Source organism: Rutidosis leptorrhynchoides, chromosome 10 (genome assembly GCF_046630445.1).
Source record: "Rutidosis leptorrhynchoides isolate AG116_Rl617_1_P2 chromosome 10, CSIRO_AGI_Rlap_v1, whole genome shotgun sequence".
In the NCBI taxonomy this organism is placed as follows: domain Eukaryota; kingdom Viridiplantae; phylum Streptophyta; class Magnoliopsida; order Asterales; family Asteraceae; genus Rutidosis; species Rutidosis leptorrhynchoides.
In genome coordinates this window covers 325,675,848-325,691,534 of record NC_092342.1, presented here as the reverse complement: position 1 = coordinate 325,691,534, position 15,687 = coordinate 325,675,848, and the positions used below count along the sequence as shown (strand labels likewise).

The 15,687-nt window shown below is 36.2% G+C and overlaps 1 protein-coding gene across 2 annotated transcripts; it reads right to left on the bottom strand.

Annotated features, from left to right (window-relative positions):
• Positions 1-224: 224 nt before the first annotated feature.
• LOC139871632 (general transcription and DNA repair factor IIH helicase/translocase subunit XPB1-like) lies at positions 225-15,466 on the bottom strand. Of its 2 annotated transcripts, XM_071859350.1 has the most exons (22): positions 15,362-15,466; positions 14,664-14,713; positions 14,495-14,553; positions 14,089-14,161; positions 13,819-13,987; positions 13,501-13,723; positions 13,350-13,406; positions 13,074-13,172; positions 12,830-12,910; positions 12,635-12,722; positions 12,013-12,082; positions 3,037-3,304; positions 2,881-2,956; positions 2,494-2,687; positions 2,208-2,368; positions 2,017-2,089; positions 1,589-1,702; positions 1,389-1,469; positions 1,209-1,268; positions 985-1,068; positions 653-762; positions 225-569 (listed from the first exon to the last, which is right to left on the bottom strand). In XM_071859350.1, the coding sequence occupies exons 2-22, from the start codon at positions 14,671-14,673 to the stop codon at positions 539-541; spliced, it is 2,181 nt and encodes a 726-aa protein (XP_071715451.1). In that variant the 5' UTR covers positions 14,674-14,713; positions 15,362-15,466; the 3' UTR covers positions 225-538. The 2 variants fall into 2 exon arrangements, 1 of the variants encoding a protein (XP_071715451.1); XR_011766708.1 differs by lacking the exons at positions 225-569; positions 653-762 and having other exon boundaries at positions 1,005-1,068; positions 1,389-1,474.
• Between the last annotated feature and the right edge of the window lie 221 nt (positions 15,467-15,687).

Genomic DNA, 15,687 nt, shown 5'->3' with positions numbered 1-15,687 from the left:
TTTTTTTCCTTTACATTACTTACACAAGTTTATAAGCAAAGTTATTATTTATATGAGCCATGGAAGATCTTGCTTTCTAGTCACATGGATCATTAGTTGTCAACAGTTTCAATTATAACATAAACACTTTGATCATACTCTTCTTTCATAAAGCTAATCAAAACAATAAAAAAAAAAAAAAAGATATATTACATTCAGATCAGTAAAAACTGTTGGATCTTACCAACTATATATGATTTTTGACCCAAAAAACAGATTGACCTGCAACATCTATCGGTATATAATAACACGCTATTTTTTCTTTTTAGCTTCGTTCTTTTTTGACTTGTTACCTTTGTAATTTTTGTTCACTTTCTTGTTTTTCGCATCCAGACCTTCGTTTTGATTCTCGTTCACAGTGGCGGAACTTGAACCTGACCAAAGATGGGACGGGTGCCCCTACTTGTCCCTTAAATGTTCCGCCCCTTCTCGTTCACCATTTGCGCTTGCGTATCTTCTTCACCTCGTTTCTCTTCATCCTCCTCGTACTTCACAGTTCCTATAACCTCAGTTGTGCTGCTGATCTCGCACTATAACATTCGTTCAAGATTCGTTCACCTTAACAGTTCCATTAAATTAGAATGTGCCATTAAAACAGACAATTCATACAAACCGTTTTTTGAAAAGTTGGTGTCGCTTTGCTGGATCTTTAGGCTTGCTCTTTAAGCCTCCCTTAACACCGGTATCATCTTCTAGTATTTTATCATCTCCAGCACTTAACACCTGTCCGATCATACAAACAATGAGCAAGTAGTTTTGACCCCTTATATCATATATATTAGCTAAAAAGGGGAATGAGTCAAATGGGTTTAGCTATTTATTTAAAATAATGCATACAAACCTCTAAATCTAATTCCTTGTTATTTATTACTTCGTATTATTATTATTATTCAATTCAAATTAATATCATATCATATAAATAATCAATAGGGAAAGAAAAAAAACCTTCTTAAGAAGAGAAAGTTGTTCCTCAAGACGATGATAGCTCAACTCCGGCACTGTATTTGGAGGAGGCAGGCTTGTTATCACCTGAACAGGTATATATAGGACAAACTTTCAATTAAACGTATGTTTTTTATTATAAACTGTGGGTCCCATTTTTATTTTTAGGAATAAGATGCAACATAAAGCTCACTTAAGTGGAAGACGATTAAGTAACAAAGGGTTACCTTGAAACTATAACCTTGATCGATAAGAAACTGCTGCCTCTTAGTTGAGTAGTACATTTCCTGAAGCGATATAAACAAATAAATAAATGAACCAATTTGCTAATCACAAACAAAAACTAGATTTAAAGGTCCTACTAAATGTCATTAAGATCGTTAACAATATTAGTATATTATACTTACCTGTGTATCTGTAGATACTAGGGAGTAAAAAAATGCATTGTACTCTTCTTTTCCACCCGCCATTCTGTCTTCAAGACGACCCTACACTCCATAATTGATTCACAATATTAAAAAACATAATCAGTTATAGCAACTTCTTGTAGATCAATATACCAACTTTAACACAACAAAACATTATAAATAACACAGTTGTTAAATACCTTGGCCCTAAGAATACGTCCAAGACGTTGAGCCTCTTGACGTCTTGAACCAGCATGTGACGATATTTGAATAATCACATTCGCCTCAGGAATATCTATCGAGTTATCACCCACCTACATCAAACAAACATAACTTATTTCAGCAGATTAAAATAAAATTCTAGGTGTGTTTTGGTTGTATGTAATGTTCAACATTTTGGTGGTTAATATAAGTATTTGTTTTCCACAAAAAAAAACAACAAAATTCATGAAACAACTATATAATCCACAACCAAATAATAAATATAACTAATAACTAATGTTCAACATTTTGGTGGTTAATGTAAGTATTTGCTTCCCAAAGAAAAAAGACAATAAAGTCCATGAAACAATCATATAATCCACAACCAAATAATAAATATAACTAAAAACGAATTCGGGGAACATACTTTTGAAAGAAAAACAGTGTTGACTTCCTTGCTAGTTTTGAAAGCCTCTAGTATCTTTGTCCTTTCATCATGTCTGCACATTTATATATAAATATAATATAATATTAGTTCCCACCTAACATATGCAAGACAAAGATAGGAACTTTTTATTTATTTTATTTTCTTTGCAAAAACTGTAAGCCATAACAAACCTGGTATCACCATAGATCATCGGTTTTTCAAGTTTCTCTGCGTATATTTTGAGTGCAAAAAGATTGTCAGCAAAAACAATAATCTTATCTCCACGCTCTTCATGGGATCGAATAAGGTACTCGCAAGCTCTGAACTTGTTTGGGTTCATCACATATAGCGTCTGCAAATTTAACCAAAACGATCACGATTTTCAGTTATACGGGTATATAGGCAAAAACAGTCGCCAAAGATCTTCTAATATTAGAAAAACTCAATGCAAGATTATTATAATAAACTGTCACACACCTGCTTCTTCTTGGAGTTTTCCTTCTTTAAATATTCAGTAAAGAAGTCCTTCGTCATAGGGCACCACACTTCAGCACATAATACGTTGGCGATAAATCCTCCTTTTACTAAATCCAGCCAATTTGCCTCATACAACTTGGGACCAATGAGAAAATTCAAATCTGTAATTCTTTCATCCTCTCTAACAAGTGTAGCTGCAATATTTTAAAAATTGCCACCTCAGACAAGTAGTATACAAGCATCTACCACATATATATACATATGTATATGTATATGCACGCACGCACACACACACGCACGCACATATATATGTATACCTACAATATACATGTATATATCTATCCATACAAAATATATATAGTATGGTTATAGTTATTGGAAGCGTACCTGTAAGCCCAAGCTTGCAGTGAGATTTGGTGATGCTAATGACTTTTCGAAACATGTGTGCAGGAACCACGTGCACCTAAAACAATCACTAAAACTAAGAACAAGGTTCATTTTCACAAAACTAAGGTGAAAGTCATACATGAAATATTGTTTTACCTCGTCCATAAGTAGCAAACCCCATTCTCTATTCCTGATCTCTTCAATAATCTTTTCGGATTCTTCAAATCGTTTACCACTAAAAGCGACCATGTTATATGTAGTTACAACTACTCCTGCATTTCCACAAAATCTTTCTTTGTTGTCGGACGTAAACCGACATATATGTTCGTCCCGAATGTTTGACCACAACTTGAATTGATTAGCCCATTGGTCAACCGAAACAGCATTTGTTGCTAAACAGAGACAGCTTTTCTTTATTCGACATTGTAGCGACCCCGACAAATCGTCAAGTGACGGCGTCGGCTACGTGGGTCCCATTACCTGATTATAAGTCTTTAAGATAACGTTTGACCAAAATATGTCGCCTTCATTTCAAAATAAAGATTGTTTCAAAGTTTACAAGAATTGTTCAACCAAAAGTTAAGTTACAACGTTAGAAGTACGATTGAAGTCTAGGCGACACGGTCTAAAGTAAAGTCAAAAGACGCTCCATGAAATGCATGTATACTCGACATCGGATGCAAGTATCAAATAGTAAGCGGAAGCATGTTTCACATATCGTGCAAGACCTGAGAAAAACATAGAAATCTGTCAACGAAAACGTTGGTGAAATCATAGGTTTAAGTAAGTAAGTACAAGTGAACCACAAGATTTGCATCAATGAAATAATAGTAATACATTCCAAAAGTTTGTTTCACGAGCACCCAATTATCAAAGCTTAACATTCCTTCCATTGTATACCCCATCACTTAGTGCTAGAACAAACACTGATTCTCGAAAATATATTTCATCCGTAGACGGTAGCGAACCGTCAAAGATGAGGGTTGTCAACCCATATGGCCATATAACATAAGTTCTCGCTTACACCCGGCAAGTGTAACTAATGATAATCGAATTGAGGATTTTGTTCTAAACTCGTATGTAGAATGTTTGTTTTCCCGTTCTTGTGTTCACTTAGTTCAAAAGAATCGTTTATGTTTTCTCATCCCAATATAAGTTCAAAAAGAGTAAAAGTGGGACTATGATCTCACCTTGAGTGCAAGAGTTAATAAAGTACTTCAACAAGTAGACGCGTGCAAAGACAAAGCTAGTCTTGACCTAAACATATAGGTTATATCAATAACGGTAAACACAAACGGTCAAAGATGTTCAATTAGTCCTATGGCTCGTTACGACTCGATTATATTAGCATGTGAATCAAATTGTCAAGTTTCATGCAAGATACTAGTAAATAATCATGTTAGAAAGGTTGCATAAGTATTTGGTTAAGTTTGACAAAAAGTCAAACTTGGTCAAAGTCAACGAAAAGTCAACACGTTCGGGTCGGGTCCCGAACTATTTTTCTAAGCTTAGAAGTCATATATGAGCATGTTGGCCAAGTTACATGTTAATCGGAGGTGCGTAGCATAGCAAACATTTTTCGAAATTTGACAAAATAGGTCAGAATCTGACCACGGCATATGCCGCGCCGCGGCCAGATGTGTCGCGCCGCGACATAACACGTGGTCTGGCACCTGGTCAGTTTCAAGGTTCAAGTCTTGGTCAAAACTTCAAATAACCATAAAACGCAAACCGTAAACAACTAGAAGACGTATCTTATACCGTTGGAAAGCTCTTTTGACAAGGAACACAACTAAGCACTTATCATCAAACGACAACATCATTTACAATAGCCGAAAACTCATCAAGTGATCATTAAACGTTCATTTCAAGGTTTCAAGTTCATCAAATGCAATTTGAGTTTCGGGAAACCAATTCACACATATGATATGCCGTTTTGAAGGTAATGAAACATACATTACAACTAAACACTAATAATTAACATTCCATGGCATTCAAGCATCCAAAAATTCATGTCAAGAACTATCAAACCCTAGTCAAACATCACAAAATCAATATTCATGTTTTTGAAGTTTTCTTAATCAACCTACGCATCAAAACGAAGCTAGTGATACTAGTAACACAATTAAAACATGCACTTTAACAATCTAACAACATTAACTCATCCAAAATCAAGGATTAAGCACACCCATTTCAAGTTCATGCTAGTTACTCCAAAAACAACAAATCGAGCAAACCAAACATATATTCATGTTAGACTCGAGCCATAGACACTAACTAACACCATTTCAAATCAAAAACACGAATTTAGAGAAATCTAGAGTTTTAGAAATGTTACCCAAACGAGATGAAGTTGGTATCAAATTGTAGAGGATGAAGAGAGGATTCCAAATATGTAATCGGATTTGTTGTGAGCTTCCAAGATTGAATTTAGATGATGAATGAATGGAATGGGTTTGTGTGTGTGTTCTTGAGATGGAGAGAAAAGGGATGAGGGAGATGATGGAAATGGATGAAATGGGTTGACTAGTTGACCTAGTCAACTAGTTTGCCCATTTGGCAACTCCGGTCCCTCGAGTTTCAAAGCGGGTGCGGGATTTAACCGATCGAATATTTTTAAAACGCAAGTTAACAAGAGATGTTATAATTAAATGACGGAATTATTATGAACGTTAGTCAACGGAAACTACGAATTTAAATAACGAAAGGTATTATTTAAAAGAAAAAGACGGTGTTAAAAATAAATTTAACGGAAAAACGCGGGATGTTACATTATCCACAACTCAAAAGAAATTTCGTCCCGAAATTTAGTTGGAAGTAGTAGTCGATATCTCTTACTCGAGACTTTACGTTGTCAATGCTATGAATAAGTGAAAGTACGTTCTTGAGGGTTCTCATGAATTTGGATAGTCAGGGTTTTACGTTGCATTAAGGTTCGGTTTTTACGATCCCCAGTTTCAACTGGTTTTCCTATGAAGAGAAGTTTGTCATCGATAGTTGATGTATCCAGCAGGATTGCACGTTCCTGTTCCGCAGGACACGTTTCTAAGTTTGTTGCACGAAATGTAGGGTAAACGGAAACTTAATTGAGTCGGAAGTTCTAAACGGTAGGGAGCGGTTCCAATACGCCCCAAGGTTTCAAAAGGGTTAACAATGTCGCGGGTTTAACTTTCCCTGATTCCCGAAACGGATTACACCCTTCCAAGGTGCGGGTTCTCAATATTACGCGGTTACACACTGGGATTTGTGAGGTTCTCCTCTAAGTTTGGTATAACTCTTCTGGCAACAATGGGTTGTCTCGAGCCCTTCTCGGACTTGAACGATCTCAATTGTTGTTTCTTGATGGAGTTCAGATTTCGGTGGTTGATGCTTTGGTTAAATGAACAGGGGTATGACATTAGCGGTCATATAAGGTTTCGAAAAGTGCGCGTGAACACACGAGTGGTAACTACTGTTGTAAGAGTGATCTACTAAAGGTGACAATACGAGTTTGTGAGATGTCTTTCCAAGACGTAAATCGTTCGTTTGCTCGGTTCGTCAGTTTGTGGGTGGTACGCGGTACTCATGTCTAAGCGGGTTCCCAAGGTTTCTTGTAAAACTAGAAGTGAAACGAGTATTTCGATACAGAATAATTGACAAAGATACACCGTGTTGGAATAGAATCTCTTAAGATACGTTTGAACAAGTTAGTTAGGGTTCGAGAAATGTTCGTTAGGACTATTCACCCTCGTGGCGAATACTTATGTAATATGAGGAGTTTCTCTATCCATGGAGAAATGTTACAAGGAGTTTCTTTAAACGGAAATGCGAACGGTAAAGATAGTAGTGAAATGAGGACTTAGAATAGGATGAGTTTACATCTCGAGGTTGCTATAACGTGCCTCTAGTTGTCAAAAGTTGAAGTCTGAAAGAGAAACGAGGTAGTACACGTAGTTGTATAGTTCGGGGTTGAATAATAGTTGACCGATTATCAGAAACACAAGGGCGTTAAGTCAAAGAAGAGTGAAGTATCGTTGGATTGTGTGTTATCTTAATTTCCAGTAATATCAGACGGTAACGGTGAAATAGCAGAGCTATGTATCGTGGTACGCGATAACGAGAAGATTGATCGGATCCATAAATAAGTATTCAAATTCTCCGTGTAAAATAACGAATTTCAGCTTCCTTGATTTCGAGTCGAGAGGGGTTGCCTTTCAGGCGTTCACGTAGAAGTATTTCTATATTTGAGTTCCATTTTGTGCCACACGAATTTATCTAGTAAGGTTGGTGTGAAAAAAAAAAAAATAAATCACGTTCAAAGTCCGGACACGAAAAATGTTTAATTCTTTCCCTTAGTACGTTAACGAGGTTAAAGGACGAGCGATACGGGAAAAATTGGAAATTAATCTTTGGTAATAATCGCGAGATCCAAAATTTTACGAATACAAGTCGGAGTCGTGAGGGTTTCTCCAAAATTAATTAATTAATTAATTAATTTTTTTTTTTTTTTTTTTTTTTTTTTTTTTTTTTTTTTTTTACCTTGACCACTAATAACATGGTTTAGAATTTGGACTTTGTTTAACCAAAATTCTCACTTGGAGAATTCGGCATAGAGTTGCTCTTTTCTCAAGAGTTCGAGCGTAAGACGGAGACGTTGTCCGTTTTTCCTTTCCGCTTGAATAGCTTAAAACATCAATTATAAGTACGGTAACGGATTTGTCTAGATAAGTTTGCATACGCGGTTCCGGAGGTCTATGAATACGGGCGGAGCCTTAGTTAAACTGAACGGCACTAAAAGAAATTTATAACTATCGTAGCGAGTTCGGAAAGCGGTTTAGGAGACATCTTCTCCCTTAACCCTCAATTGATGATAACCAGAATGAAGGTCGATTTTAGAATATACGCGAGATCCGTGTAACAGTTCAAGAGGTTGTTGATACGGGAAAGAGGATATCGGTTCTTAAACGGAAATCATTTAGTTCACTAGAATCACATATATGTGGGGAAAACATTCTCTTCCTAACGTATAGGTTTTGGGCTCCCTAGTTCTATAGATGTCAAATCAAAGTTCAAATTACCTACCCAATAAGTCTAACGTACTCCCTCCGATAAAATTTATCGATACGCAATGGTTTCCCGTTGGTCACTTGAATGGCGTAAGTAATATCTAGGGGGAGGGGTGGAGTGCAAAGAGTAGGCTCCAAAGCCTTGGATACAAAACATTTATCGATACCCGAATCGGATAAACATGAAACATAAGAGTCGTTGAGAAGGAACGTACCCGTAACTAATTGTCGTTCCGGGAATCCTATGTGTTAAGGTTGAAAGCTCATTCGCGTACATTAGGGTGGGCGTTCTTCTTGGGACATGCATTCTTAAAATGACCCAGTTGTCCACATTCAAAACAAGCACCCCTTCTGCGTGCACTGGGCACCTTTTTAGCGACGGGGGCGGCACCCTTACAACTATGGGCCACATGGCCACTTCTTTGACACTTGATGCAAAATGGTCCGCCACATTTTCCATAATGATGTTTGTGGCACGTGTTGCAAAAAGGTCGTGTTCCAGCATAATTTTTCCTGCCGCCGGGGGTGAAAGGCTTCTTGGTGGAGTCGTTGTGGTTGTGGTTGCTTGATGGAGAGGCTTCCTGTTTTCTTTTGTTGTTAACTGGTTGGGCCTCGGCCGTTGGTGCCAGCGCTTCAATTTCATCCACCGTTTTTATAAATCGGCGGGCTATCATCACAGCCTCTTGTAGGTCGGCGGGTCTTAATGGCATTACCCCGTGTGGAATGCTCTTAGGGAGGCCATCCATGTAAAACTCAACTCCTTGGGGCCCGGGAGCCCGGAGGTTTGGACAAATGGAGGTTAGTTCGGCAAACCGTTGATTATAAGCTTCGAGGTCATCTCGGGCTATTTTTAAATTTCTTGGCCCCTGTTCGAGCCTTCGAGTCTCTTCGCGCGGGAAGTATTCGGTGATCATTCTTTCTCTTAATTCGGCCCAAGAGAGTGTAAGGGCTTCATCGATACCCACTGATTGTACGTACTTGTTCCACCACGAGAGAGCAATGCCGGTGAAAGTGAGGGTGGAAAACTTGACCTTATCTTGGTCCCGACAACCGCTTATACTAAAAACGGCTTCTGTTTGTTCGAACCATCGGGTGAGAGCAACCGGTCCTTCGGTTCCATTGAAAGTGGGAGGATTGTACTTCATGAAGTTTTTGTAGGAGCACCCCCCGTTTGAATTACCGACCCCATGATTGTTGTTGTTGTTGGAGAAGTGACCGGCCACTGCCTCTCCCACAGCGGTGGCTATCATTCGTTGAAGAGCTTGTTCGAGAGTTTCGGGAGGGGTATTGTGTTGACCTTGGTGAGCCATTGTTCCTTCATGACACAAGAATACCGTTGTTTAGTATTATCAATAATACTAATTGTGATGTGGAAATCAAGATAAAGAGGAAATTTTTCCTTGACTCGCCTTAAATTCTTTATGTCATAATGTCGGAACGTCCATGTGAATCACCGTAATATAATCCCGGAAATTATATTACCCTGATTTACATGTGCATTTAACATTACTTTATAAAGTCAAGATGGCGCGTCAACAAAATTTATCAACGTAAGATCAAGATCGAATACGAGTTAGATATGATAGAAGAGTTCGAGTATAAATGCACAAATAGTCAAGTAATTCCTACTTCAATCTATATGCCGGTTGTAGTCTAGATTCACCTATGTACCCTATGACTCGGGGTGAACACAAATGAACTCTAAATCCCTACAACCAAGGCTCTGATACCACCTGTAGCGACCCCGACAAATCGTCAAGTGACGGCGTCGGCTACGTGGGTCCCATTACCTGATTATAAGTCTTTAAGATAACGTTTGACCAAAATATGTCGCCTTCATTTCAAAATAAAGATTGTTTCAAAGTTTACAAGAATTGTTCAACCAAAAGTTAAGTTACAACGTTAGAAGTACGATTGAAGTCTAGGCGACACGGTCTAAAGTAAAGTCAAAAGACGCTCCATGAAATGCATGTATACTCGACATCGGATGCAAGTATCAAATAGTAAGCGGAAGCATGTTTCACATATCGTGCAAGACCTGAGAAAAACATAGAAATCTGTCAACGAAAACGTTGGTGAAATCATAGGTTTAAGTAAGTAAGTACAAGTGAACCACAAGATTTGCATCAATGAAATAATAGTAATACATTCCAAAAGTTTGTTTCACGAGCACCCAATTATCAAAGCTTAACATTCCTTCCATTGTATACCCCATCACTTAGTGCTAGAACAAACACTGATTCTCGAAAATATATTTCATCCGTAGACGGTAGCGAACCGTCAAAGATGAGGGTTGTCAACCCATATGGCCATATAACATAAGTTCTCGCTTACACCCGGCAAGTGTAACTAATGATAATCGAATTGAGGATTTTGTTCTAAACTCGTATGTAGAATGTTTGTTTTCCCGTTCTTGTGTTCACTTAGTTCAAAAGAATCGTTTATGTTTTCTCATCCCAATATAAGTTCAAAAAGAGTAAAAGTGGGACTATGATCTCACCTTGAGTGCAAGAGTTAATAAAGTACTTCAACAAGTAGACGCGTGCAAAGACAAAGCTAGTCTTGACCTAAACATATAGGTTATATCAATAACGGTAAACACAAACGGTCAAAGATGTTCAATTAGTCCTATGGCTCGTTACGACTCGATTATATTAGCATGTGAATCAAATTGTCAAGTTTCATGCAAGATACTAGTAAATAATCATGTTAGAAAGGTTGCATAAGTATTTGGTTAAGTTTGACAAAAAGTCAAACTTGGTCAAAGTCAACGAAAAGTCAACACGTTCGGGTCGGGTCCCGAACTATTTTTCTAAGCTTAGAAGTCATATATGAGCATGTTGGCCAAGTTACATGTTAATCGGAGGTGCGTAGCATAGCAAACATTTTTCGAAATTTGACAAAATAGGTCAGAATCTGACCACGGCATATGCCGCGCCGCGGCCAGATGTGTCGCGCCGCGACATAACACGTGGTCTGGCACCTGGTCAGTTTCAAGGTTCAAGTCTTGGTCAAAACTTCAAATAACCATAAAACGCAAACCGTAAACAACTAGAAGACGTATCTTATACCGTTGGAAAGCTCTTTTGACAAGGAACACAACTAAGCACTTATCATCAAACGACAACATCATTTACAATAGCCGAAAACTCATCAAGTGATCATTAAACGTTCATTTCAAGGTTTCAAGTTCATCAAATGCAATTTGAGTTTCGGGAAACCAATTCACACATATGATATGCCGTTTTGAAGGTAATGAAACATACATTACAACTAAACACTAATAATTAACATTCCATGGCATTCAAGCATCCAAAAATTCATGTCAAGAACTATCAAACCCTAGTCAAACATCACAAAATCAATATTCATGTTTTTGAAGTTTTCTTAATCAACCTACGCATCAAAACGAAGCTAGTGATACTAGTAACACAATTAAAACATGCACTTTAACAATCTAACAACATTAACTCATCCAAAATCAAGGATTAAGCACACCCATTTCAAGTTCATGCTAGTTACTCCAAAAACAACAAATCGAGCAAACCAAACATATATTCATGTTAGACTCGAGCCATAGACACTAACTAACACCATTTCAAATCAAAAACACGAATTTAGAGAAATCTAGAGTTTTAGAAATGTTACCCAAACGAGATGAAGTTGGTATCAAATTGTAGAGGATGAAGAGAGGATTCCAAATATGTAATCGGATTTGTTGTGAGCTTCCAAGATTGAATTTAGATGATGAATGAATGGAATGGGTTTGTGTGTGTGTTCTTGAGATGGAGAGAAAAGGGATGAGGGAGATGATGGAAATGGATGAAATGGGTTGACTAGTTGACCTAGTCAACTAGTTTGCCCATTTGGCAACTCCGGTCCCTCGAGTTTCAAAGCGGGTGCGGGATTTAACCGATCGAATATTTTTAAAACGCAAGTTAACAAGAGATGTTATAATTAAATGACGGAATTATTATGAACGTTAGTCAACGGAAACTACGAATTTAAATAACGAAAGGTATTATTTAAAAGAAAAAGACGGTGTTAAAAATAAATTTAACGGAAAAACGCGGGATGTTACAGACATGCGGCAGAAACACCGACTAATGATTTCCCGGCACCACATGGCAACACAATGATGCCAGACCTTGCTCTACCTGCAAAATGGGGCAACAAGATTCTCACTATTTTATTATTTTTTATTTATTTATAATAAATATAATACTTCGCTAATCCATTGCATCGTCTAATATCCCTACGCCCACTCACCCCTAAACTAAGACCTGACTTAACCCATGTGAGCTAATAATATCTATGCAATCTTACAAAGATGTCCAAAAAGAGCACACAAACAACGAGAAGGAAAATGATAAACATGTTACAAAGGTAATGAGTAAAATACGAAAATTGTCCTAAAATTAACAAAAAATATACAAATAGAAAGTATCTAGGTAGATGCAAAAGGAAAATCAGTCGCACAAAGAGAAATATAATAATAATGCACTTATACAAATAATAATAGAACTATGATACTAATACAGCAAAGGAAGCAGTAATAATAATAATAATAATAATGATAATAATACGAAGTAATAGATATAGATATAAATAATAATAATAATAATTAAAATTAAAATTAAAATTAATAATAACAAAAGAAATAACAGCGATAATAATTGAAAGTTAATAATTAATACTAATAAATTTACCATTTCCAAACATATTGCTAAGACTTTTTTCTTGATAGGGACGCGGTTGTGCTTCAGGCTTTAATTTCATCTCAAGATTTGGATTGATCTGCATAAGTGTATTAGCAATTATCGATCGTAAAAAAAAACGACAACCAATTCTACAACAAAAAAAACCTCAATGATAAGTCAAGTACGGTGTAAATGAAAACTCACTGTATCATTAAGAAAATCGTATTCTTCCAACATGGGATAGTTTAGAGCATTTGGTAAGCATCTTTGCTTTACATTTTCGACCTGTCGTTATGTAATTGTTGTTAAATCCATATATTTATATAATTATCTCAGTTAAAAACCATGTATGGCCCAAACTTCCTACAACATACAAGACATGAATTCACCAAGTTTACAGCCTAAACGAATTCCCTTTACACACATATGTTTATATGATAAAAGATACCTGAGAAGAATCTATTTCAAACGAATGAGCTTCATTTAGTAATTCATCATGTATGCCTTCAATTTCGCCAGTTGAGCTAACAGTGAATCCATCACCCCCCTAAATGTGAAATATAAAATCAAAACTAATGCCAAAAGAAGAAGAAAACATTATCATCTAGGTTCATTTATTTCAAATGTTTGCAGAACTAGTATTAGTAAGATCAATGTTCAAGTTTACCAAATTTCTTACATCCACGAATAATCGACACGTATAAAACTTACAGCAAAGACAAACCTCACTGGAAATTCTTGCTCGAGATATCACTTCATCACTTAACAATATCTTCAAAACCTGCAAATAAGCATATATCAAATAAAGAAGTAAGAAACTAACAGAAATTCAACAAGATTTGTTTTCTAAAAAGGAAAAAGATGAGCAATCTTGCCTCTGGAAATGGAGATTCAACCAAGTACCGATTTTTCTTCAGTACAAGCTTCACTTTACCATAATTGGCTTTTGAATCATGAACGAAATCGATCATCTCCTTTGGTAGTTTAGTCTTTGAAAGCTTGTTCAAAACAGATATAATGGTCTCAGTTTCTAGACCCACTGATACAGCCGCATAAAGTGAGTGAGGAGTGATGTTGTATTCATGCATTAATTCTGGCCTATAAGAACAAAAACCTCACGCCCATAAGATACTAAAATCTCAGTTTTTTACAAAACTTTACATGACTATTAGTGTAAATACATCATATATTACCTGCAAACAGGTTCTGCAATAGCAATTAAGAAGTCATAAGCTTGTTTATAGAATGATGAAAACGTCTCGAGAAAGATCCGGCCATCTGCGCACGCCCATAACGGGCGATTGGCGTGATCGGCTTTAAGTTCCAAATTCGTATAATCTCTATTATTGCCCTCACCATCACCTTAAAAACATATACAAAATTCATTCATCTGGTATTTCAGCCAACTCAAAGCCAAGGAAAACAAAATATGGTCACGAGTCGCAAGATTTATATATAAATACCATCACGATCATAATCACAACTAAATTCTTCATAAGATGCCTCTTCTTCATCGATTGCAGCTCTATACTCCTCCTGCATTATAACACGAACACCCCTATTCAGTTAAACCCTAATTCAATCGCCATATTAATTACACTTGAATGCACTAATGTTACGACTAGGCTTTTGGTTTTACCAAATCAATGTACATCAATTCACCCTAGAAATATCAAATATACAATTTATATATCAATCATTGTTATGATCTATATCGAAACATTATTATCACTGATATAATTTACACAGGTTCAATAATTAGTTGATCGACTTAACTACAATCTAGCCCTAGAAGAATTATTAGTTCAATATTCAGTCATATAATAACAAATTACAACTACAATTGATATCCTAATCAATTAATATAACCTTGGATGATGATGATGATGATAATTTGCGCTTCTTGCTAGGTCTTCCACTTTCTTCACCTGTAAAAATAATTCAGATAGTTGGTTTGAAAAGATCTACACAGAATCGGTTTAAATGACAAAAATTTAGGTTTTGCTTTATTCAGAGTGTAATTGTAATTTGAATATACCTTGTCCCATAATCGCCTTTGTATTTGGTAACAGTGGCGGATCAAGGAATCTGTAATGTAACACCGGGGTCAAAAAATTTGCAACAATAACTAAAAAAACCAACTTCACTATTAAAATATGAACAAAAAAACAGCTCAAATACAGCAGCAAAAGTGCACAAAAACAGCATAAAAACAGTAGCAAAACAGGCACAAAAGCTACCGAAAAAACTGCACAAAATCCTCCCCAAAAACTACACAAAATCTGCTTAAAAACTATCTGAATACTACACTTTTTCTTTACGGAAACACATCCTTTGAAAACGTTGAATTACATTCATCGTTAACATTCGTGAGTGCTTCTCTTTCAACCGCACAAATTACTGACTATTGTCCAATCCTACTGACTATTGTTGCATTTGATATTTTGATTGATATAACTAAAATGTTACGTATTTATTACCATTTATTAAGTTAATTTTAAGAAACAAGACTAACAAGTTAATCGGATCATGGCACTGGATTACAATTCACAAACAAGAGTAACACCTACAAGGCTACAAATATTTAATTGACTATTTATTACTTCAAAATAAGAACAAGCGGCAACAAAATAAACGCCATTACACAAATACACAACAACTGCAGTCTGCACAAGTAAATTTTTAACAAAGAGTTTGCAAACCCTAAATTAACTAAGTACGGAGTACAAATATTACCTGATTCAATGCAAAGAAGGCTGTTGAGACCTCGAATAATTAGTGTTGAAGATGAAGAATAAAAACTAGCCTAGTCGCTTCTCTATTAATCACTTTTGGATTTGTATATTACGAACGAGAGCAAAAATTGAAACCATTGTAAGACTTAATTAATACGTGAATACCTGCGTGAGTTTTTTTTTTTTTTTTTGGGAAGGAAACGAATTCTTTTTGAGCCAAAATATTAATGGGGATTGTCGATTTACTTTTTTATTTTTTATTTTTTTATTTTTTATTTTTTTTTGTTTTTTGACGAAAAAACGATAGCATTAATAACAGATCCGAAG